Below are 23,976 nucleotides of genomic sequence, written 5' to 3'. Positions count from 1 at the left end.
ATCCACTTCTAGTTCTGCCTATTACCTGTGGCTCCAAGGCCCACTGCTCTCTATCAAGTTCTTAGGACCCCCTTGGAATGCACTGGGCAGGAAGCTTAGCCATGCTAGGGGTTAGGAATTCTGGCTACCTACTTTTGTTAGGAACATGTGGGGTATCCTGCTGGATAATTTTGCCTCAAGGAGGACATGGGTAATGTCTGCAGACAGCTGTGGTTTTACAACCAGGAGATGGGGTACTATTGGCCCCGAATGGGTAGATGCCACAGGTACCATACTCCTTAGGGCACATAGCATAGACACCACCACACAGCAGAGCACAAGTCCCAGGTGCTGAGGTTGAGAATCCACCCTCGGTGCTCCACCTCTTCTCTGCTCATCTCTTAGCCATTGATGGGTAGCTGCTTGCCTGTGACTTGTGCCAGTACCAAGTGGAGAAAGATAGGGGAGGTATTGCACATCAAAAGAGGAAAGAAAGAGGTTGTTCCTGGGGGAAGATTTTAGACCATCCAGGTTACTTCCTAAAGCCTGTCCTTGGAGACCTTCAGCTCAACCCTGTGTCCTCTCTTGGTGTGAGCTGTGGCCCAGGATGTCAGGTAGACTGTCTACTGGCCACCCTATTTACACACTCTAGCCAGGTCTTTGTCCTAGGGTCAAAGGAGCCTCTGGGAAGTTGCTGGGAAAGTCAGCAGGGAGGAACAGGAGACACTGGAGGATATCCTGTGTTTCACTTCATTTTGAGTCAGTGGTCTATATCCTCATGTCCCTAAAGAATCCAAACCTCCTCTTGTGCTCTCCAGAGTTTCTCAGAGTTGCCAAACCTACCACCCTAGTACATCCATCCAGCGCCGCTTTGCTTTCTTTCAGCCTTTCCTGCTCCCACTAGCTCTCATTTCCTTTGGGGTCCCCTCCTTGCTGTGCATCTTCCATCCTTCTCCCCTCACTGTGGTTCTGGCCCATCCTCTAGGGTCTGGAAGTAGCTTCTGTGCATGTGAGCTTTCCCCACAGACCCTGGATATTGGGGGAGATGCAAACATGTTTGGCTGGTATATGTGTTTCACTCCTGGCTACTCTGGAAGCAGAGGTTGAACCTGCCCTTGGGTCCTTAGAGTGCCTTGACTTAGTTTTCTGAAAGGTAGTATTTCGCAATGTCTTAAAAAGTATTTTGTAGGACCTAGGCATGGTGGCACATGCCTTTAATCCCAGCACTTGGGAGGCAGAAGCAGAAGAATCTCTGACTTCAAGGCTAGCCTGGTCTACAGAGTGAGTTCTAGCCCAGCCAGAACTACATGGTGAAACATTGTTTTGTTATATATATATAGGGTATATATATATACCCTAGCCCTATATATATAATATATAAATAGGTACACACACACACACACACACACACACACACACACACACACACACACACACACACACATATAAGATTCTGCCAACCAACTCAAGCTAAGTACAAAGCTTCTAGAAACCTCAAGGTGAAACTAGCTAGTTGGTGAGATACAGATTTAATGGAACATTTTGTCAAAACAATAGTGGAGAATAATGGATGAGGACACACCACACATTGACCTCTGACCTCCACGTAGGTATACAGGTGAGTACACTTGCACATACACCACACACACACTTAGTTTTCATCCTGCACTTTCTAGAAGCTTTGTACATAGCTTGACAGGTTGGCAGAATCTTAAATAGGTCTAAGCTGGCTTGTCAAACCATTTTCATTTTATGCCAGTTTTTTTTTTTTCAAAACTACAGGGAATGGCTTGATGGGATTTAGTTTTGTTTGTTTTGTATTTATTTTATGTATATGGGTGTTTTGTCTGCATGTATATTTAGGTATTACTTACATGCTTGTAGAGGTGAGAAGAGAGTCTTCCATCCCCTGGAATTGGAGTTAAGGTAGTTGTAAGCTACCCTGTGGATGCTGGAAAAAGAACCCAGGTCCTCTGGAAGGGAACAGAGGTTAAGCCAGTGCTCTTAATCTTTTTCCCATCTCTCCAGCCTCCAGTAAGGTATACATACATGACTTGCAAACCATCTTTACCTCCTGGTATAGTGAGAAGAATGTTGGAGGCTTCAAGAAAGCCCATGTAACTGGAATTCTCCAAGACTTTTGCTGACTGGAAATTTACATATTATTATACTTTAGTCAAAACAGCAAATAGATTCCCCAAAATTCAGAATTATTTTAAATTCAAAAAGCAGGACTGGGGATATAGCTCAGTAGTAGAATGCTTTATATAGCATGCATGAGGCCCTGGGTTTGTTCCCAGCACTTGAAAAAGAAAACAATACTGCTATAGCTATGTGACAATAAACCCATTGGAACTGTGCTCAAAGGTCTGGGGCAAATCTTAACCCTGTGTTCATCACAAATGCCCAAAGAGAAATTTGATAAAAACTGGAAAGAAACATTGCCAAATATCTTGCATGGCAACCTTGCATTTTTGCATGTGTGTGTATATGTATATATATATATGTGTATACTTGAAAGTACATTTGTATATGTGAGAGCATGTATGTGTATATGCACATGTGTTCTCTAATGCATATGCATTACATGTATGTACAAAGTGTGAGCATGAATGTGCACTTATGTACGTGTGTGGTATATGTATGTGTATGTATATAAGTGTGAACATGTATGTGTATGCACCTCTGCTTATATGTGCATATGTGTACATGTTTACACATGTGAGCATGTATGTGCATGAATCTGTGCTTATGTGTGCATGTGTACAAGTGTGAGCATGTGTTTACGAGTCTGCAGGCATGTGTACGTGTGCATGCACATGTGTGCAAGTGTGTGAGCATGTGTGTACAGAGGTATATGATGCAGTGATTCTAGACTCTGACTTTCACTCTGACTCTGCTCTTGCGTGCTTTTCTTTTTGCCTCTCAACATCTCTGCATTTCGTGTTCGTTCCCTTTAACTTAAGAGGATCACTATGCCAACCAGAATTAATTACCTACACAGTAAGTTATTTTTTTGTCTTGCATTTTGTTTTTAAGTTCTGCTTAATTGAATATGTGGAGCATGCCTAGCAGAGTTAAGGCTGTCCCTGCCTTTCTCCTTGCTTAGTGGCTTGACCTTCCCTTTGCTGATTTTCTGTGATTCTGGCTTCTAGGTAGATTGTCACTGTCATCAACCATCAGACAGGACTCTTCTTCTGTCCTCTGATGGACCAAAGCCACCTTGCTGTGATGACTTAAGCAAGGGCAGCCTGATGGGGATAAGGAGCCAGGAAGGGATCCCTTCACTGGTTTCCTGTCCCTCCTATGAATGGTCTGTCTGAGGTTTCATTTGAAACGTGAGGCTGTGTTTGGGCATCAGAGCACACATTTTCAGGTTGCTAGGACCACTGTCTTCCTACTTGCAGATTTTTTTAAAAAAGATTTATTTATTATATGTAAGTACACTGTAGCTGTTTTCAGACACACCAGAAGAGGTCATCAGATCTCATTGCGGGCTACTTGCAGATTTTAATACAGATTCTTCCATGGCCATTTATAGCTGTCCCTCTACAGAAATAAACAGGATAAATTTAGAAATGTGACAGCAGAGTTAGAATTTAGAATAATTCTCAAATTCCTCCTATTCATGTTCCAGTCTTCTTGGGGTGTTTTTAAAGGGAACTAAAACCAGGGAGAGAATTTTCCCTACTGTCAGTTCCCATTTAAAAAGTATGTGATTTGCCTCAGATTTCTTGTAGCTTCAAATGAATGTTTGAGAACATGGTATGTGAAAATCAAACCAGGGCAGTCAGTGCTGGTATCTCCTTAAATACTGACTTATATGATACTCATACCCTATGAAAGCCAGTGTGATATTTTGGCATATGGACACTCACATAAAGATGAGTCAGGAGAGTTTCCTTCTCTATAAGACTTTATGCATGGAGTGCCCCCTGCTTCTGTGTGTTCATCTGACTCACTGTGAACTGTGGTTACCTGCTATGCTAGAGAGCTGCGAATCTTATCCCTATGAGTGACCTCCCTCTCTATCTAACCCTCAGCCTCTAGAAGACTCTACCCGCTGTCTTCTGAGCCAAGTTCCCTCTCTACTTTGTGGCTGTGTCTCTTTCTTGATTGCTGTGTATGTCTCTGGCCGTGGTTCTTCCAGAATTATTTGCCCAGTGGTAATTGTGGTAAATATCTTAGTTTGTGACTATGGGTACAGTTCTGTGATTCTATGGTAGAGGGTTTACTTGGTACCCTTAAGAGTGAATTTGATACCCAGCACCACAAGACAGATTCTCTCTCTCTCTCTCTCTCTCTCTCTCTCTCTCTCTCTCTCTCTCTCTCTCACACACACACACACACACACACACACACACACACACACGGCAGGGATCATTTATTTGAGTCACCACTCCTCACAGGTGCAGTTTAGCTGCCAATGTCAAGGTTAATTTTCATCATTGGAATGTCTCATCCTCTCCACATCCTGGTATCCTTCTTTGGAGGTAGAATTCTTCTGGAATCTTACTAAAAACCATGCCAGTGCCTTGCTCTATCCTTCTGTATGCATGCTCTTCCCTGAGACCATGAGGCAGGCACCCTTTGCTCCAGGCACTTAATGGCTCCTTCTCAAGGGTAATATCATTGATGTTCAAGGTCAGACTTTCCTTAGCAGCACCAAAGAGCTAGACATAGGAACATTGGTTTCAGGGGCCAATCACCCTGGGCTTACACATATGTCATCGTGTGACCTAAGCAGTCACTTCTCCTACTCTGATGTCCTCAATTTTCAGCAAGTCCTCCACCCTCAACTCAGTGGGAACGCTAAGTATAAACCTAATAAAATAGGCCTCAGCACCCACATCAAAGCATGCCCTTCAGTCTGGAAACTCATGTCATCCCACAGAAGCCATAATCTCTAAGAAGGTCCAGCAAATCAGTACAGGAAGATTGCCATGTAGGTTCATAGGATAACATCCATTTCTGACTTATTCTGGAAAATGTAGCTTAACAAACTAGCAGAGAGGCTGATGAGATCATGAGGGAGGCTGGAAAACAGACAACAACCTGCTATAGGCCACAGCATGGTGTGGGGCCTTAGAACAGGTGCAGGCCTGCTGAGCTGGTGTTGCTAAAATGGCAGTTCACACCTTGGACAGTTGTACACACAGCAAACACACACTGGAAGCCTTCCTTTTTCTTTCTTTTCTCTCTTCTAAATCTTTCTGAAGTTGATCTTAGCCAAACAGCTGAGAAACAATACAATCTAAGCCTCTCAAGTCTATCAATCAGTCTTATACCCAAGTTGAAAGTCTTTGACACTTTAGGACAGGAATTTTACTTTAGACATTCATTCTGCAATTTCTCTTGGGCAAATTGTAGCGATCACTAGGAAGTGTGAAGATTACCTTTTTAAATTACTTGACTATAGTCACTCGGTGCCCGTCTTCATGGTCTGGCCTCCTGCCTTAACCTGAGCTGATCTATGCTCGCGGCTGAAGCATCTGTGTTGTTTTAATTTTTTCCTGTTACTGTGATAATACTCTAACAGAATCAACTTGAGAAAGGGTTTATTCTGGCTACAGGTCAAGGATGCAGTACATCATGGTGGGGAAGTGAAAAACAACAGGAACTTGTAGCAGCTGGTCACATGGCATCAGCTGTCAGGCATCAAAGAGAGATGAATACTGGTACTCAGTTCTGTACAGTCTATATAGCTTCATATACTCTATAGCTCCATATAGTCTATAGTTTCATACAGTTCTGTATAGTCCAGGATCTCAGTCAGGAAGTATTGTCACCCAGAGTGGGCAGACCTTCCTACCTCAGTTAATGGAATCAAGGTTTTCTTCCACAGGCATGCCAAAACCCTGTCCCCCAGGCGATTCTAGATCCTGTCAGGTTGACACCTGGCACTAACCACCACATGTGCTCTTCAGACATGTCACTCTGCTTTGTGTCATTCACAGCCTGTGGTCACATGCCACAGAGATAGTAAGATATGACACAACCTAAGACAGCTAACAAAAGAGAGCCAAGATAGCACCTGACTTGGATATTGAATCCTTGAGGCAGGGCAACCCCCATCAGCCCAGCCAAGTGAAATGTTCCTTCTTCAAGATGTCCCCAGATTCTGATTCATCAGATGGCCCAATGTGAACCCAAGCCTTAACATTTTTGATAAGAAGCTGGCTGATTTTTTTTTTTTTTTCCTGAGGATGAGGGCATGGCCCCACTGGTACTTCTCTGATGTTTGCTCTTCTGTCTGGTAGGGTTTTACGAACCAAATAGAAAGCAGTACAGTGGTTCCTGGTTATCATCTTCATCCAGATACTTCTGTTCTCTGTCCTGGATATATTCAGGTTTGTGGGGCTGTAGCAAAGTACAATGAACCTAGTGTTTTAAAAAGAAGCTTTATGATCTTTTATTTTTAAATGCAAGCCTTAGATGGTAATGACCATTGAACTGGCTCCTTCTGAGGCCAGGAGGAAAAAACTGCCCATGACCTTTCCTCACTTCAGGAGTTCACAACAATCCTTGGCCTTCCGTGTCTTGTAGGTATCCTAGTCTTTGCCTCACCTCCTCTGTCCTTCACATTATTTCCCCTCTGTGTCTCTTTCCAGATTTCCCCTTCTTATAAGGCTACCAGGCATCAGATATGTTTGATTAGGCCCATCCTAATTATCACCTTTTTAATGTGAACACTTCTGGAATGACTAAGGGTGTATTCTGCTATTCTGGGGACTAGGAGTTCAACACAGGGATTTGAGGAGGACATAGTTTAGCTTGTAGCACTGTCCTGACCTATATAATATAAACCCTACCCCAGGCCAACCTTCAGTTCCAGGATATACATGGGCCCTTCCTACTACACGGTCTCTGGGGTGTACAGTTGGCCCAGGGCTTCCATTTACCCTTCAACCACCTTCACCTCCTCTGTTTCAAATATGGGTACCCCAGCTGCTTATGCTCTTTGGGACTCCAAAGCTAACCTAGAGCAGATTCCAGGAGGGTTGCTTGTACATCTGAAATTTCACAGGCCCTCATTCCTCCACTCCAGCCCAGATAATACCCCTTGAAGCCTAGAATGTGGTGCCTAGAGCTCAGGCCTCTGCCTAGCTGATGCTTCTGATTTGACAAAATTGCCCACATGAATGTCTCTGTGTTCACACATGGGCCAACTCCAGTCATCCAAATACAAACTAGTGGTTGGCCTCTTGCTCAGAGATGGAACTCACACTAGGAACATGGCAACAATGGACTTACGGCTGGGAGCAAAACCATTTGCATAACTGTACTTAACTTCCTTTTCATTCTCTTCCCAGCATTCCCTAGACCCTAGCAATTGCTCCTGGAAAAATGTAAAACTCTGTCCTAACTGTGCTTCAGCACAAGCAATTTGTTTGTTAAGGTAGAGGTTTTTAAACATTTTCAGGCAAATTTGTGCAGATTAATTTGGACCCTCTGGGGCAGTTCAGTTTCTCTGCTTCTGCTAAGGTGGTTTTTTGTTTGCTTGTTTTTAGGAGGTTTTATTTGTTTTGTTTTGTTTTGTTTTTGACTTTTGAGATAGTCCTGACTGTCCTGGAACTTGCTCTGTAGACTAGGCTAGCCTCAAACTCAGAGATCCACCTGCCTCTGCCTTTCAGGTACTGGGATTAAAGATGTTTGTGCACCACCATCATCAGCCCAAAGTAGCTTTTAAAAGTGACCAGCTTCTTTTTCCATTGTGAATATGGATGCTAGGGAGATCCTGACCAGGTCTCCTCCCTGCCCTAAGATGCTAACATGTTGGTATGTTTTTTAGGTACAGAAACACATCCATTTTCTTTACCCTCTCCAGGGCTCTTAGCTTAACTATCAGGAACAGGGCCTTTATTCCTGCGCATACTGCATAGCCTTGCTCACAGAGTTCCTAGTAAAGGGGAGGGGCCATGGTAGACCCCAGCCCACCCACTCCACAGTGCAGCTTTGCCAGTCCTATTGCTAGAATTTTCTGCTTTTCACTTTGCAAAGTGACCTCCTATCATCTAGGCTGTGGTGTTTGCTCCTCTGGGCAGTGGTCACTCCTTGAGAGAGCACTGACTCTGTCACAACTGTCTGGCAACTTTGCTTCCTCCTTGGCTTGAGTTCATCCTCCCTATGGCTCTAACCACTCCTGTGCTCCCCTTTTGCAGAAGGAATCCTAAGGAAAGGTGCCAAGCTCTTCTTCCGCCGGCGACACCAACAGAAAAACCCAGGCTTGAGCCAGTCACATAATGACCTGGTATTCCTGCAGCAGCCAGAGGGGAGGCAGAAGAAGGGGGCGACCCTAGGCCGGCTCCTGAACAGAAAGCTGCTTACCAGGCACAGAGGCAAACACACCATGAATGGAGCACCCAGAGAGCCCTGCATATAGCCCAAGTCACCCCTATCCTCACAGCTAGAGGATGGGGAACAGGAAGGCCTCCACCAGAACAGCAGGAACCAGTACAATCAGATGCCTGCTTGTCTATCTTGATTGTTTTCCCCAATAATCTTGTCTTTTAAAGAAAAAAAAAAAAAACAATCTGTGTGTATGGCTAGGAAGCTTCCCCTGAGAGGACTGATAACACAGTCCAGTTTGCTACCAGATACTCAGTGTCTGGCTCCAGCTTCACCAAGCCATCAAAGCTCTGAGGGGGAACATAAGAGAGAGACTTGCATCATTGAAGCCATGTGCGATCTGATGGACTATGGATGGTAGGCAGGAGGGATCCCAGTCCACCTATTCTTCCTCTCTCCTGAAGGACTATTGGAGTTCATGTCTGGACCATGTCAGGAGGGAGAGGTGTCCCTCTGGGCTGTTGCTATGAGCAGGATGGGCTACCTCACCTAACTTGTTTAGAATTAAAACGTGCACCTGGACCAGGGGATATAGGCAGGAATTTTGATCCATGGGAAAAAAATAGGAAAAGATATGCTTTGACAAGTGTGAGGTATTCACCTTTGATATTAGCCATAGAAATTAAAAATGTATGCAGATACTAAGTGTGTTCTATGCAGACTGTGCCAGGCACTTCCAGATTTACTCTAGTCTTCTTTCAAGTGAAGGTGTAGAAATTCAGATATGTTTCTTTGTTTCTTATGTCTGGGGCTCTGTTTTTTTCCCACAGTGCAGACAGCATGCTGAGCTCAAATATGCTGAGGCTGCTATCAGTAGCAGTGAATGACAGCTTATAGGACATGATCATTCATATATATATATATATATATATATATATATATATATATATATATATATATATATATATATATATATATATATAAATATAATTTCTTGCCAAATATAGCTAACAGCAAAAACAAAGAACTTTTAGGGCAACTGAGGAAATTACTCTGTATCTCAGGTGCCAGTTAGTCTTAGGTGTAGAAGTTCTATAACAATGGGCCAAACTTGTAGGAATTCTTTTTATGGGATCTTCAGAATTTTACTGTGAACAGAGACTTCTGGTCATATTTTAGGGTATTCTGGTTTTGGTTTACTGTGGGAAAATTATAAAGTTGGCACCTGGCTTCCGTGTCCCCACATAAAGTCCTTAAGGTGCTGTCTTAATCTGTATGCCTGGCATTTTGGGTTCACTGAGTCTCCGAACCCTCCAGAGACATTGTCTTTGGGTTAGGGTATCCATTTTCCTCCTATAGCAGTGGAAAGGCTGACAGTAAAACCTGTGTGCTCAGTCACTGATATGAAATCAGGAAGCTCCCTCTGGCATCTTCTGTTCATTAGAAATATGTATTTCAGGGGCAAAGTCACTGTTGACCAAAAATGTCTGTGATAGCCAACATTATAGGAAAATGGTTTTTTTAATATTTTGTTTTAGCAAGAAAGATTTGTAAACTACATTTAGAAATCCTTTTTCTTTCTTTCTTTCTATTCTTTTCCTCAGTTCTTGGAATTAAACCTGTATCTTTGTGCACACTACACAAGTCCTTGTCCACCGAACTATTTTCCTGGCCCTCTTTTCACTTTTGGTTATCATAGTTGTCAGGATTTTACTGCTGTGAACAGACAACATGACCAAGACAACTCTTATAAAGGACAAAATTTAATTGGGGCTGGCTTACAGACTCAAAACTTCAGTTCATTATTATCAAGGTGAGGGCATGGCAGCATCCAGGCAGGCATGGCACTGGAGGAGCTGAGGGTTCTACATCTCGTTCAGAAGTCAGCTAGGAAAAGACTGGCTCTTTTGCACTGAGCAGAGCTTCAAAACCCACCCTCACAGTGATGCACTTCCTCCAACAAGGCCACACCTCCAAATAGTGCCACTCCCTGGTTCAAGCAGATTCAAACCTCCACAGTCATCATCATCCTAATTATTGTCATTATCAAGCTAAGGTTTTACTAAGTTGTTGCTTGGGCTGCCCTGTAATTCATTCTGTAACCCAGACATATCTTGAAACGGATTCTCCTGCTTTCGTCTCTCAAGTTACAGTGAGTACAGGCTTGAGCCACTGAGCCCGGAGAACTTTACTTTCAAATAAACATTTGAAAATTCTTCATGGGTATGGTGGCACAGACCTGTGATCCTAGCACTTAGAAGATGGAGAGAGGAGAATGTTAGCTTCCACTTCAACCTGGGCTATATGAGACTCCCTTCTCAAAACAAACAACAAAAATAGAAGAAAAAGAACCTGGAAGAGTCTTAAGTTCTTAGATGACTTTGAAGAGACATCTTAAACATGCTTTATCTTTAAAGATCACCAAATGTTATTCACTGCAGAGTTCTAGAATGATCCATCAATACTAAGTTGGTTCCCAAAGCCAGTAATCCCCACTACTTTTTGGGAATAGAATTGACTTAAATGCTGTGCTTTACTTGAAGTATTGCTACTCCATGCAGTCTGCAGAATTGTGATCCATAGCTGTCAATTCCCAGAGACTACAGGTGCCAGAAATTCTGAGTCTGATGGTGTGTTTTCAGTGTGGGTCAGTAGCTGTCATCCAACATACTGGGGGCCAGAAGTGTTTCAGACTTCTTTTGGATCTGGGGTTATCTTGATAAGACTTTACCATCTGAGCATCCCTTCATCCCAAAATATAAAAATTTCAGAAACATGAAACTCTTTGGACACTGTGGTGCATACAGCACTTTGGGTTTTAGACTTTTGGGTTAGGGATGCTCAACCTATGCAGGTTTTATTGATTTTGGCATTTAGGTTAAGTCTATTCAAGTGTGAAGGTATCAGAATTTTAGGTTATACTTTCTCTCAGCAAGAACAAAAAAGAACAAATGATTTTTAGCCATTCTAGCCCACAAATGACTCTGAGCATCCTGCTCCTGGCTTCCCAACCACATCCAAGACCTGCTTCCTCTAGGGTCTCCATTGAGAAGCCTTTGCCAGTTGTGAATACCAGTGTGCAGAGATGGGGAACACAAAGAGGAATCCTCAGGGACTAACCTGAGAAAATGGGCCTTCCTCATACTATAAAATCCCTTCTCCAAGCTGTTTATCCACTTCTGTTTCTTCATAGTGTAGGGTAATTATGTTGAAATGAACATCATTAAGATTATGTAACAGGTGCCAACAGCACGCATGCGTAAGTCAACTCTGTCCAACCATCTTGACTACATTCTTTGGTGGCTTCAGTTTCTGTCTTAAGATTTTAGCAGAGTGCTAGTTTTAAAGCAATTTTTCATGAACACTAATCCATGTGTCTGTGAATCTGAAAGCAGAACTCAGGTTGGCTGGGATTGGCCACATTTCCCGTCCTTCATGCAGTGACTGAATAGAGCTGCTTGTGTGGTGTTTGTGTAGCAATAACAAAACTAGGGCTCTCTTGCTCTGATTGAAAACACACTATGAACAATAGGATTTAGACAAAGCACTTTATTTTACATTTTAGTTTAGGTTTAAAACTAGCCCTGCTTCCTAGCTGTGGATACTTGGCCATTTATTGCTAACCAGTTCCAAATTAGAGTTTTGCTTGGATTTTCCCTGACCACATTTACAGAAAATTTTCTTATGCAGAAAGGGAAAGATTAATTTACATTGCTGCCACCCAAAGTGGTGTTTTCTTTGGTTAATAAGCTCGGGGCTGTCAATCTTGAACTTTCAAAGTTCAAGTTGATAGATGTTAGAAGGTAAAATTTGTCTGTCACAGAAACAAGTGTAGGCACTGACTGACAACCAGGCACAGAAACAGGTGTGGGTCCTGACTGACAAGCAGGCACTGTCTCCACTATCCCAACAGGTAAAAAGGCTTGAGGACCAAAGCACCTGCACAGGGACAAAGACACTGTTCAAACCAGTAGTGCAAGCTCCTATCACCTCTGGCTCTTTACATAAAACGTCCATGTTCTGTGTATAAATAAGTTTTGGGATCACCAAGCTGCCTGGATCGCTTTGCTGATGGTGGAATGAAGATGTGATTATCCGTCGGGCTGTAAGCTGTGGCTTTCTGCCCGCTGTCATGCCAATCTCTATGTCAAAGAGAATAAAAGTAAAAGCTTTCCAGGTGTGTGGCAAACCTGAAGCTGGTGTGTGGTAACTGGCATCTGTGAAAATGATTGTACTTGTTATAAAAGACATGGGTGGCATGGGATGCCATGCAGCGAGACACGGCTGGAACTTTATTGACCTCTCAAGAAATAAATGTACTCACGGAAAACTTTAAGCTGAGTTGTTTCCAAGTGCTGTGTTGTCCTAAGATACCAGAAGCTTCTCTCATGTTTGAATTACTGCCATCCTCTGTCTTTTTGTTTGACTGGCCGTCACAGCCAGGTACAGAAAAGATGTACTAATGCCTGCTTTGACCCTCATTCCGGGCATGGACTTTCCTCCTTGTGCTCCTGTGTTTTGTGGGCTATTGAACACCACCCAGGCCACGCTGGGGCTAAAATTTGCTATACAATTTTAGCAGTTTCAGAAGCTTCTAGGGGATGATGGATTGTGGGTGCTGCAAGCTAGAGTCTGTCCTGGCCCAGGTCCCCAAAGCAGTGCCTGATATGGCCTATGGGAAACATGTTTGGGGAAGCAGGGGAACATTCATCCATTTGGGTCCTTGCTATCAGTGCTGCACCCCAGCAGAGGGAAAAGGTAACAGCTTAGCTATGGGAGCCATGTGTGTGACAGCATTTATGCTTTCATGGGACATGGCAGTGGTTTCTGGGGTAGGATTGGGGCAGCCTTGCTGCCTGCTGCAAGTATCTCATCCCCTTGGTGGTCTTCAGTTTCTGTGGTCTCCTTCACTTTGCCCTGCCATATACACAAACAAAAGCATTGCATTTGGAGAGATGCTGCATTGAGGAACCAGGGAGACCATCTTGCTCACTCTTCAGCCCTATTCAGCCTGCTTGCCTATGGGGATTGCATGTGGGTGGCCAGCCACTGTCATCTGCCCATCAGGATGAGTCACCTGAGTCTAGCCCCATCCATTCTCTGCATCAAAGGCGTCATCTACTATGGCATCTTTCTGTTGCTGTGGTAGAATACCATGACAAGAAGAATTTATGGAAGAAAGGTTTTATTTTTGGCTCATAGTTCCAGGAGGATTAGAGTCCATTGTGGCAGGGAAGGCATGGCAGTCATCAGAGAAAGCAGTGGGCAAGAGTGCGGAGCTGGCTGGTTACATTGTCATTCACATACAAATCCAAACTGGAAGTGAGGCAAGACGATAACCCCTGCCTTTAGGAAAGCTGTACCCCTAAGAGTGGTGGTTCTTGGCCTGTGATCCCTTCAGGGGTTAAGAGACCCTTTCACAGGTGTCACCTAAGACCATTGAGAAACAGATGATTATATTATGTTAGCAAATTTACACAGAAAATTTGCTACTTAATAGTAGCAAAAATTACAGTTATGAAGTAGCAACAAAAGAGAGTTTCTGGTTTGGGGGATAAACCATGAGGAACCGAATTAAAGGGTTGCAGTGTTGGGAAGGTTGAGAACCACTGTCTTAAAGGTTCCATATCATCCCCAAACAGTAGCATCAACTGGGGATCAAGTGTTCAAATACCTGAGCCTGTGGGAGGCCTTTTTCATTCAGACCCCAACAGGAGAGGAGACCTCACTACTGGAGAAAGGCAGTACTCTCGCTCCTAGTTCCTCAGCCCCACACACTACACAGGGCAAGGCAGTGATGGCAATGCCTGTGTCTGGAATTGGAGTGTGTTAGGATTGGAGGAGCTGGGTGACTGTTGCCTCCTTTGTAGACCACCAAGGTCTGCTTTGTGCTGGCATCCCAAGAGGAGGACTAGAGGGCTAAACTAGTCACAATTTACCATTTGTTCGAACTGATCTCTGCTGGCACCTCCAGAGGAATTCTGAATAACCCAACTTCCCTGCCATCCTTGGTCATTCTAGAATGCACACGCTCATTCTCTGTATATCATCCTTATACTATTAGACTGGGCAGACAGGCCCTACCTTCTCATGAAGTAGCCAGCAAAAAAAGACTTACAAGAATAGCTGCCTACCATAGTTAGTCCACATGTTCCTCTCCTGGGCTTAGCTTTGCTGGAATGTAGGTATTTTAGCAGTTATCCCACACTCCTGGTATCTCTAACTTCCCATCTCCTTCCCTAATTTTTCAGTTTTTACTCTGCCAGCTTCAAACATCAATCGTCCTTTCCATGGTTCCCCACAATTATTTTGACCTTGTAACATATTGTTTGGCCTCCAAGATCTTCCTCTGAAATCTGAATAACCCTATAACTTTTGTATTTTGCATGTATGCAAAACCAGTGTCATGTGGATTCCACCAAAGTCTCTTGCCAGCTCAAAAAGTAGCTGGTTTCTTGGGCCACCACTACCGTGGGCTGAGTGCCTAAGCAGATAAATATGGTGAAAACAACCTTGAGGTCACGACTTCCTATGGAGCTCCTGTAGGAGCAAGGAGCCCTGACATTGAGAGCTCCCTTTTCAAGGGAAAGTCTTTCAAGTAAGTCTGCTTTCATATTCTGTTCCAAGGCAAAGCGTGAAGCTCAGTAGGTAATAATCCATTCAGCCTCCATGTCTTCCTTAGTCTCAGATTTACATCGGTTTTTCTTACTGTAACCTGTCGAGTTTTCCTCCTGTAAACAGCCTGATTTCATTTATACACTTAGTCCTGTTTCATATGTAGAAGCTGAAAGAAGTGGCCTTCTGAGCACTCTAGAATGTGCAATACCAATGAAAGTGGTATAGGGGATGATAGGGTGTGTACCTGTTTTAAAGGTGTCTTGAAGGGCAAAGATGTTCTTGTCCGCTCAGTTCACTACACTGCTTGCCTCATTCACACACACGCACAGCTCTAACCTTAACTCCTCGGTTCACATACCATCTGGCCAACTCTCATGGATCACACAGCCCCTCTCCCCAGCTTTTTTGTTCACTCAGTCCCTTCCCTTGAATCCTCACAGCCTGCTTCACCAGGTCTCCATATATTCTCTCTCCAGTTCCCATCCACATTGACAGTTACCCGCTCCCCATGCAGGAAGGCAATCGTCCTCCATGTTTGCAACTACGCATCTCTGTCCCTGGGTTCTTCAATCACGCAGCCGTTTCCTAGGCTCGCTGTCTACAAAGCCCCAGCCAGCTCCCACTACATGCAGTCCTTTATCCCTGACTCCCTGTTAACGCAGCCCGAAGTTCCCAGCTCCATGTGCAAACACCCGGAGCACTGGGCCCGCCCCGTCGGCCTGAGCTGCGCACTACAACTCCCACGATGCCGCGCCACCGCCCCCCCGGCTTCCGGTGCTGCGCAGTTTCCGGAGCGGATCGCAACCCGGAGTCCGGATCCGACCCCGCTCTGCACATTCCACAGGCAGGTAAAGCCCCGGGCCCGTGCTCACCGCTGCCCCACCGCGCGCCTCCCGCTGCGGCCCGCTGCCCGCGCCTGGCCCGGGCTCGGCCTCCAGCCGCGCCCCCCCACGCCCGCCCCGGTCCGGCCGCCGCGCCGCCTGTTCTTTGTTACAGTCGCGGCCGCGGGCGCCGTGGGCGATCGGAGTCAAAACCCGGCTGGAATCCGGAGCCGCTCCGGGATCGCCCTGCGCCCGCCGGGTTCCGCTGCCGCGGGCTTGGCCTCTGCCCTAAGTGCCCGGCCTGGGTTCCGAGCGCCCGGCCCGTGCCAACTGCCCGCCGCGCGCTCGGCCCACGCCAACCGGCGCCCGGCCGCCCACTCGCGGGCTCGGCGCCCCCCGCCCCGGCGCGGGCTCAGGCGCTGCGCCCAGGCCCAGCGGCCACAGCCAGGCCCTGCGTGGCTGCGGGCTCAAGTCCCTACAGTCCCTTCCCGGCTACCCGGCCGCCTTACCCGGTTTTCGGGCACAGCCCAGGGAGGGGCCTTGGTCGCCAGCCCCTTTGGCGTTTAAGAAAGTCCGAGGCTGTGCCGTGGCTCCCAGGCCCTGGCGCCCTACTCGTCTCTACCTTTTGGTGGCCCAGGGACCACAGTGGAAAGACTGGCTGGAGACATGTGCCCACCTACTATATGGGAAGAGGGTGGACAGGTTGGGGCCAGGGCCAGGTGGAGCCTGCGTGCTTCCGAGGTGAATTTTGAGAGGGCAGAGGTAGGACGAGAGAGGCAGTGGTGGGCGAGGGCGCGCTAACCGCCCCCCCCCCAACCCTTCTTGGAATGGATGGAGAGCCTCTTCACACATGCTCATAAGCGTCCCCCTCCTCCGAGGTGGTTTAAAATGGTAGAAGCAAGAATGTGAGCTGGAGACACGTGGACCTGTGCCTGAATTTAAAGCTGCCAACGCTTCTTTTAAAAACACATATGCTAGAGCCGGTCAGAATCCTCCGATGGAGGTGCTTGTGCAGACCACCGCTTGAGGTCCTGAAGGCAATTTTAAGAATAAAACCTGAATTCTTGGACTGTGGAAACCACTCAGGGGTGGCAGAGACAGTACTCCCTGGAGAGTGCGGAGTAGCTGCTGAGACTTGATCACCTATACACCCCAACCATATTTTCCTTCAAACCTACCGGCTTTCCACATCTTACCTACAACAGCTGCCTCCTCAGACTTGCCATTAAATTAATGCTTTACTCTGAAATAAAACCTTCAGATCAGATTATTAAAGGGAAAAAGCACTAAGTTTTCTCCCAATGAGGTTTGTTTTTCTGTCTTTGATTCATGCTTTCCCGCAAATGTCAGCAAAGAATATACTAGCTGTACTCATTGGGGAACAGACAAGGTAGTTTGTTTTTCCAGAAGACAAATGGGTAGATTAAAACACCAACCACAGCTAGGTTGATGGCAAATGCTTAAAATCCCAGTACTCTGGAGGCTGAGGCAGAAGTCTTATGTTCATGGAAGCCTGGACCACACAAAGCCAAACAGTTGCAAGGCTGTCTTAGAGAGATTACATTGGAGAAGAACCACTGTTACCATGGGATGTCCTCCTGTTCTTTTTTCCTGAAAGGTTATCTGTGCAGAAGGTAGGGAAGACATTGCTGCATTTTGCAGGTATAATAGAGCTTAAAACTGGTCACCAACAGTGGCTTAAAGGCTGGCCAGACTCAGATTGTCATTTGTAACATGTGGCTGACACCTGTTCAGGATACCTTACCCAGATTGATTTACCAGGCCATTTCTGTGGTAAATGTTTGTGGACACCTTTCATACAATGGAGCAATGGAAGAGGCGCAAGACGCAGTGTAGACCATAAGTAACAGTGGTTACACAAGAGTGGCAAGGACATGAAGGAGGAAGGTTGCTGGGTGTGCAGGGGTTGTTGGCACACTCTGCACTGGGACCTGAACCATCTATCTAGGAAGGGTGGTTTAGTAGGAGACAAGTACTGTGAGGAAATCTAGCCTCTTGGTGGAAAGCAGAGTGGGCTAGTGCACAGAAGGCTGGGTGGAAACATAGTTGGGATCCCAGGCTGGGAAAGGGCAGTGAATCAGGGTAGAGAAGCAGCAGGATGCTTGTGGAGAGCTATGAGTAGGACTGGCACAGGAACTATGTCCTTAGAGTTGAGCCTGTGGGTGCCTTGGGGAGCCAAAGCACACAAGAGTACAGGCCAGTAGACTCCACTCAAAATAGAAGGAAACACTGAGGAGATGATCCAGCACATGGCTGCTATCCTAGAGGCACCAGCTGGCCCACTGTCCAGGCATCCTTTGAGAGTCTGGGGATGAATGAGACCTGACAGACTTTCCCGGGCAGGTCTTCCTTCACCCAGGGCAGAAGACCACATTCATCCATTTATCCCCTGGCTTGGTGTAGCTATGGCCCTGGAGAATGTCTTGGTCCACAGGTATAGGGGGGACATGGAGTCACTGTGGGTGCCCACCTTCCAGCAACTTGGAGCCCTGACTAACTGGCAGTTTTGTCTCCTAATTCAGAAGGGTAGGCATGAGGCTCTGTTGTTCCCAGCCTTCTGCTCCATCTCCTCACCCATGTGACTCTCTGTTCTGATCTCCCAGGAAAAGAGTTACAGTGGGCATTTATCGTCAGCAGGTGAAATAATAGAGAACCATAAAATGCCCTGTGTACTTCTTGAAACAGCTTCTTTGGGTACTGGATGACAATTCTTTGAAGGCCATCACAACTCACCCGAAGAAATGAGTGCAGCCTGTGGTCCTGTGAAATCATGTCTGATTCAATGAATAGACATACTTGTGTTGCGAGAAATTACAACAGGGACGTCAGGAGAGCAATTGCAGGCAGCAGTGTGTAATGGACGGTTTAGCATCTCCAGGGAAGGAGGCAGGAGGGTACAGAGAAGAGGCGGGGTCATCTTGCTGATGCTTAAAGGGAAGCTGGTTTCTGTGAGTTGGAAGTAACTGGGGCCATCCTGTCATGAGGCTTACATTTTCATAACTGCATTTACAAGAGTGACATGAGGATCTATTTTAAGAGGTCAGTGGGATTTTCATTTGCTGCTCTTAAACCTGGCCCGATCAGAGAAAGTGGTACTGGGAACGGAGAATGGTGAAATACTTTTATGGAGATATTGGCAGCGAGAGTGCTGTGCCTGGTACCAGGCATCAAGTGTTCTTCAGGGGTTGGTCTAGCCTTAGGGAGAGGCAAGTGCTGCACCAAGATCTGGCTTGGAGGTGACTTTCAACTATGTGCCATATTTGGGGAGGAGGGAGTGTCAAGGATACACTGCATGCAGACGGAGGTATAGATGGCATAGTGTGTCCAATGAGGGAATCAAAGCAGGAAGAAAAACATCAGAGGGGAGGGAGGGACCTGAGATAATGATGGAGGGGGATGTAGGCTACAAAGAAGGTGTTCTAAGGAGCCATTTGTTGGAGCTAAGGTTAGTTCTCCCAGTAGCCCTAGAAGCAGTTCCTGTATATCAGGTATTTACATTATGATTTGTAACAGTAGCAAATTACAGTTATGAAGTAGCAGTGAAATAATTTTGTAGGTGTGGGTTACCACAACATGACGAACATCACAGCATTAGGAAGGTAGAAACCACTATCATAGAAAGTAAGGAAGCCAGCAGTTTTCCGAGGACTTTTAGAGTGGAAGGAAAGAGAAGGTTACACAGGTGACCTCTAGGCATAGGCCCTTTTGTTTCAGTGTGTGAGCTCTGAAAGTCCGTAAGATGCTGCCAGAGAGATGCAAATAAAAGGGTTTTCAGGGGAAAGTGGGAAGGCCTGTTTTTGGTGCATGGCAGTCATGAACTAAGAGAACTTGCAAGGAAAGTGCTGTTGGGAGGGGGCCTTATTAAAAGTAGGTGGGTATTTGACAGATGGAGGGAAGGTTTTTAGTTTACTCTGTTTGCTGGTGAAATGACAGAATTCCCCAGACTAGGTAATTTATAAAGAGCGAGAACATATGGAGACTGTTCCCAGCCGGGTTAGAGAGCACCAGGAACCCCATAGGCTGGGCATCCTCGGGTTACCCTAATAGGTTGGGGAGGCTGGGCCATGGAGCCTACCTTTTAAATATGGGTCTATCTTGCAGGATCATGTGGGAGAGCATCACTGATAAGGAAGTTGGGGTAGGGGAAGATCATGGCTGTTTAGGCCCATGAGAGAGGATAACATCTTGTGACTCAGTCACCTTTCAGGCCTACGCACTCACCTCCTGGTACCATCATAGTGACAACTACATCACAGCCAGAATTTTGAGACCACATGTACCTCTTAGCAGTTCTGGGAGAGGAAACAGCTGTAGGTGACATGGAGGCTGGGAAGGGGACCTGAATAAATTCTTAGGAAACCTGTACTAGTGGATGCCCTGCTGGAGTCCTTCATCTTCTTCCATCCTCTGTCACTTGGGATGGGGGCAGGCACTGAGTCTGGTGGGATCTGATGAGCCTTGTTGATGAACTTGTGTAAACTTGATCCGGGTTGCCTGAAGATCCTACTTCCCTCTACCAAGATATGTCTTGGGCCTCCACTCACGGTTCTGAGGGTTGAGGAAGTACCAGAATCACAGGAAACCTTAGACAAATGACAAGGCTTGAGGGACAGTATTGAAGCCAAGTGTGTCCTGAGCATTGCTAGGGGTGTGCAGGGGTGATATGATTGGACTGGAGAGAAGGGAGCATACCTACTGTGCTAAGAGTCTGCCTTTGAGCCGGGCGTGGTGGCGCACATCTTTAATCCTAGCACTCAGGAGGCAGAGGCAGAGGGATTTCTGAGTTCGAGGCCAGCCTGGTCTACAAAGTGAGTTCCAGGACAGCCAGGGCTATACAGAGAAACCCTGTCTCAAAAAAAAAAAAANAAAAACAAAAACAAAACAAAACAAAAAAGAGTCTGCCTTTGATTATTCTGCTGTTTGAAATATGAGTGTTAGGTCTACAGATGTTTGCAGAGCCAACACATCCAGCTAAGAGGCTGCCTTTGAGAAGCATATTCCCTGTGTCTAGTTCTCTATGTGGGCTTTTGGCATTTTCTAAGTTTGAGGAACACATGTTAATTAGTGATGGCAAATTTGCCTTTTATTGTGATGAATCACAGTACTGCTTAGCTTAGTGCAGTGTGTTAGGCAAGATGCTTCTAGAACTCTGTCCTTACTGACTGCCAAATTTCTGCCATCATACCTGGTTGAGCTAGGATCTTCAAGTTGAAGGACACACTACCTCAGTTAATTTTTATGCACTATACTGAACATCTTTCTTTTGCCCAGAAACTCCTCTGCAACAGCCAGAAGTGAACATTAGAAACACAACCTCACCACAGATGAGCGAAGAACTCAGAAAGGATGGAGAAGTTAGCAGAGAAAAAAGACTCAACCTCAGTTGAGGGCTCCAAGCTGCCAGAATGGCAGGCCCGGCCCTAAGGCCTCAGATAATAGGGGCTAAACTACACCTTCTGGAGGTTTTCTGGAGGTGGCAGTTGAACACAAGTGCCTTGCTGACTGGAAAGAAATTAGACATGGTGGTGTGATGCTGGAAGCTGTAGGCCACAAGGGTTCCACCTGCAGCATTTAGAATTCTGAGTGAGAGTGCCATGCTCTGTCAGCTTGCTGTGCCTCAAGGCTCAAATAAGCACACTCAGACCGTAAGCAGGCTTTGCAGGGAACCTGCAGAGGAGGAGCACAGACAGTAGTAATGCACTTAAGAAGAGTGGTGGTGGGAAGGGATGGAACAGGCAGGCATTGGAGAAGGAAATCAGTGAAATGGGACATGGGGCCCACCTCATTGCCCTGCCAAACAGCTAGGCGAGGCTATAGAGAAAGTGGGAATGTGCAGCCTCCTCTTCTCCAGCAGCAGAATCTCCACATAGGCACGCCTATAGCAAACTACACACACTCAAAAAAGAACCCAGACTGAGAGCAAAGCTGTGCTGAATCTAGATGGGTGGCAGGCACAGTGTGGTGGTTAGTATTAGCTGCCAGCCTGACAATCTAGAATATCTGGGCCAACCTGTGGAGGCTTATCCTGATTGCACTTACTGATGTGAGCAGATCCATCTTGACTATGGGCAGGACCATTCCCTGAGCAGGGGATTCTGGACAGTGAAAAATGGAGGAAGCCAGCTAAGCATTGGGAAGTCTTTACCACTATCTACTTCCTGACTATAAATCCAGTGCGAGGTGTGGCTTCAAGCTCCTGCTGCCTTGACTTCCCTACTAAGATTGACTGTCTTTGAACTGTGAGCTAGAATAAATCTTGTCTTCCTTAAGTTGCTTTTGTTATAGTATTTTATAACTAGCAGCAGGAAAAGACACTAAAACAGACAGGGAGCCCAGAAAGGACCATTTATTAAAGAGTGTGGGAAAGCTTTGTTCTCCACAGGAAATGAGCTTAGGAAGCCACAGGGCCAAATATGGAGGCAGAGCTTAGGTGACCTGCTCCTCTGGCATGGATGGCATGCTGGAGTCATTTTGCATCTGCATCTAGGTAAACACTTACCCACAGGTGTCTGTCTTTAACACAGAAATGGGCAGGAAGCAGTATAGGAGAACTCCAGGTCCCAGGAAAAGTCCTTGTCTTGGAAAACAGTGAATGGCTCCAAGAGATTGACACCTAAGGGTGACTTTGGCCTCCACACACATGTGCACAAATAGGAAAACCCACACATAAACTATGTTGTAAAGGCTCACTATTAACCGGGCTCTTTTGTATCTTGACAGGTATCAGCAATGGCTGAAGATGGTAGTGAGGAGATCATGTTTATCTGTAAGTGACCCGTAGACCTGTCTGGGATTGGTGTGATGTCATAGAACACAGATGAAATTGATACTTGTCTATGCAAAGTTACATCCACATTTTGTTTGTATAGCATAGACATGCACCTCTTCTGAGTCTACAATTCGACTTGACTTTGAGAGTCTGGGTGTTACCTGTCTGCTGCAGTGCTGTGGCCTCAGACAACTGCTCTTCAGGACTCCCATTAGGGGCACATGACTGGGTGATCCTTAACTCAAAAAACTCACCCAGGGTTTAGAAAGAATGAAGATTTTAAGATTTAGGGTAAGAGGTTATTACTACCCAGAACCCTGATCTCCCTAACCATGGAAATGATGTGTGAGTTTGAAAAGGGACTTTTGCTTGGCATTCTGTGCTTTTAGGAGCACTAAGAGGTGACTTTTGTGATAGGCCTCCTCCAACTGCTGTAACACTAGTCTTTGTATCAGCACACATGTCTCAGGAACCCCATTGCATTAGGGTCCCTTTTTCCATGTTTGTGGTCTTTGGGTTTCTCTTTCCCTGGTCTTTGCCCCTTCTGACACTCAGTGTCTGTTTGTAGGGTGTGAAGACTGCAGCCAGTACCATGACTCGGAGTGTCCTGAGCTGGGACCTGTGGTCATGGTCAAGGACTCCTTTGTGCTGAGCAGGGCAAGGTGAGTGAATACCAAAGCTACCACAGCAGCCCTGTCTATGAAGAAACTGCCTGTGTGCTGTAGACAGAGTGCAGGGGTCTCATGTATTCGAAGATAGAAGAAGGCTTGAGAGACAAAGTGAGAGATTATGTGTGTGGGGATGATACATCCCTCAGGGAGCTGGGCACTTTTCCACTAGGGTGAGACCTAATAGTTCCAAAGCATGAGGGTGTGTTTCTTTGATGTAGTCAGGGACCTCAGGATCTGGGCTGTGCCAGCCTGGATTTCATCAGTTTATGTATTGAGCATATTGAGCAAAAGGGACCAGACTTGCCAGACGGTAGAGGTACACATCCTTAATCTCAATACTCATGAACCAGAAGCAGGTGGATCTCTTTGAGTTTGAGCTCAGCCTGGTCTACAGAACAAGTTTTAGGATAGCCAGGGCTACACAGAGAAACCCTGTCTCAAAAAAAATATATCGTATCTGTGTTCTGAATCTAGGCCTCTGTCAACAGGTATGCACTGTAGATGAAAGTGACTAGGGTAAAGGTTCTGGACAGGTAGTCCAGGGAACACGTAAAGCTCCTGTAACTACCAGGAAGAACAAAATCTTTCAGATGTACTGAGGCAGCTCAGTAGCCAGGCATTGCTCTCCAGGCCCATGTTTTCCTGTGAAGCTTGTGTCTTCAGAGATCTAGTGTGAGGGCCCATAGGCTGCCATGTAGTAGCCATTTAGACCAAATGTTGCATTTCTGTACCTCAGTTGCCTGAGATATAGAGAACCTAAGTTACCCCTATGAGGCTCTGATGGTGCCTGATTCAGGCTGATGCTAAA

The 23,976-nt window shown here is 45.9% G+C and overlaps 2 protein-coding genes across 13 annotated transcripts in view; both read left to right on the top strand.

The window, feature by feature from the left end:
- The window catches only part of C2cd2 (C2 calcium dependent domain containing 2), a 62,071-nt gene extending 53,102 nt beyond the window's left edge, over window positions 1-8,969 (top strand). For 3 of the 5 annotated variants that reach the window (XM_029544198.1, XM_029544197.1, XM_029544196.1), the window contains exon 14: window positions 8,142-8,965. In XM_029544198.1, coding sequence (XP_029400058.1) covers window positions 8,142-8,362 — 221 coding nt within the window. In that variant the 3' untranslated portion in view covers window positions 8,363-8,965. Of the gene's footprint in view, window positions 1-2,947; window positions 2,983-8,141 lie in introns of all 5 variants that reach the window. The other 2 variants (XM_029544199.1, XM_021209442.1) reach the window with 2 other exon arrangements.
- A 6,702-nt stretch (window positions 8,970-15,671) lies between these two features.
- Window positions 15,672-23,976, top strand: part of Prdm15 (PR/SET domain 15) — a 61,123-nt gene continuing 52,818 nt past the window's right edge. For 5 of the 8 annotated variants that reach the window (XM_029544192.1, XM_029544188.1, XM_029544191.1 and 2 more), the window contains exons 1-3: window positions 15,687-15,730; window positions 22,449-22,494; window positions 23,066-23,159. In XM_029544192.1, coding sequence (XP_029400052.1) covers window positions 22,458-22,494; window positions 23,066-23,159 — 131 coding nt within the window. In that variant the 5' untranslated portion in view covers window positions 15,687-15,730; window positions 22,449-22,457. Of the gene's footprint in view, window positions 15,735-16,371; window positions 16,449-22,448; window positions 22,495-23,065; window positions 23,160-23,976 lie in introns of those variants that run through there. The other 3 variants (XM_029544194.1, XM_029544195.1, XM_021209305.2) reach the window with 3 other exon arrangements.

The sequence above is a fragment of the Mus pahari genome, chromosome 12 (assembly GCF_900095145.1).
Source record: "Mus pahari chromosome 12, PAHARI_EIJ_v1.1, whole genome shotgun sequence".
NCBI lineage: Eukaryota > Metazoa > Chordata > Mammalia > Rodentia > Muridae > Mus > Mus pahari.
Note: the sequence above shows the minus strand (reverse complement) of the source record. Positions and strands in the feature narration are given on the sequence as shown.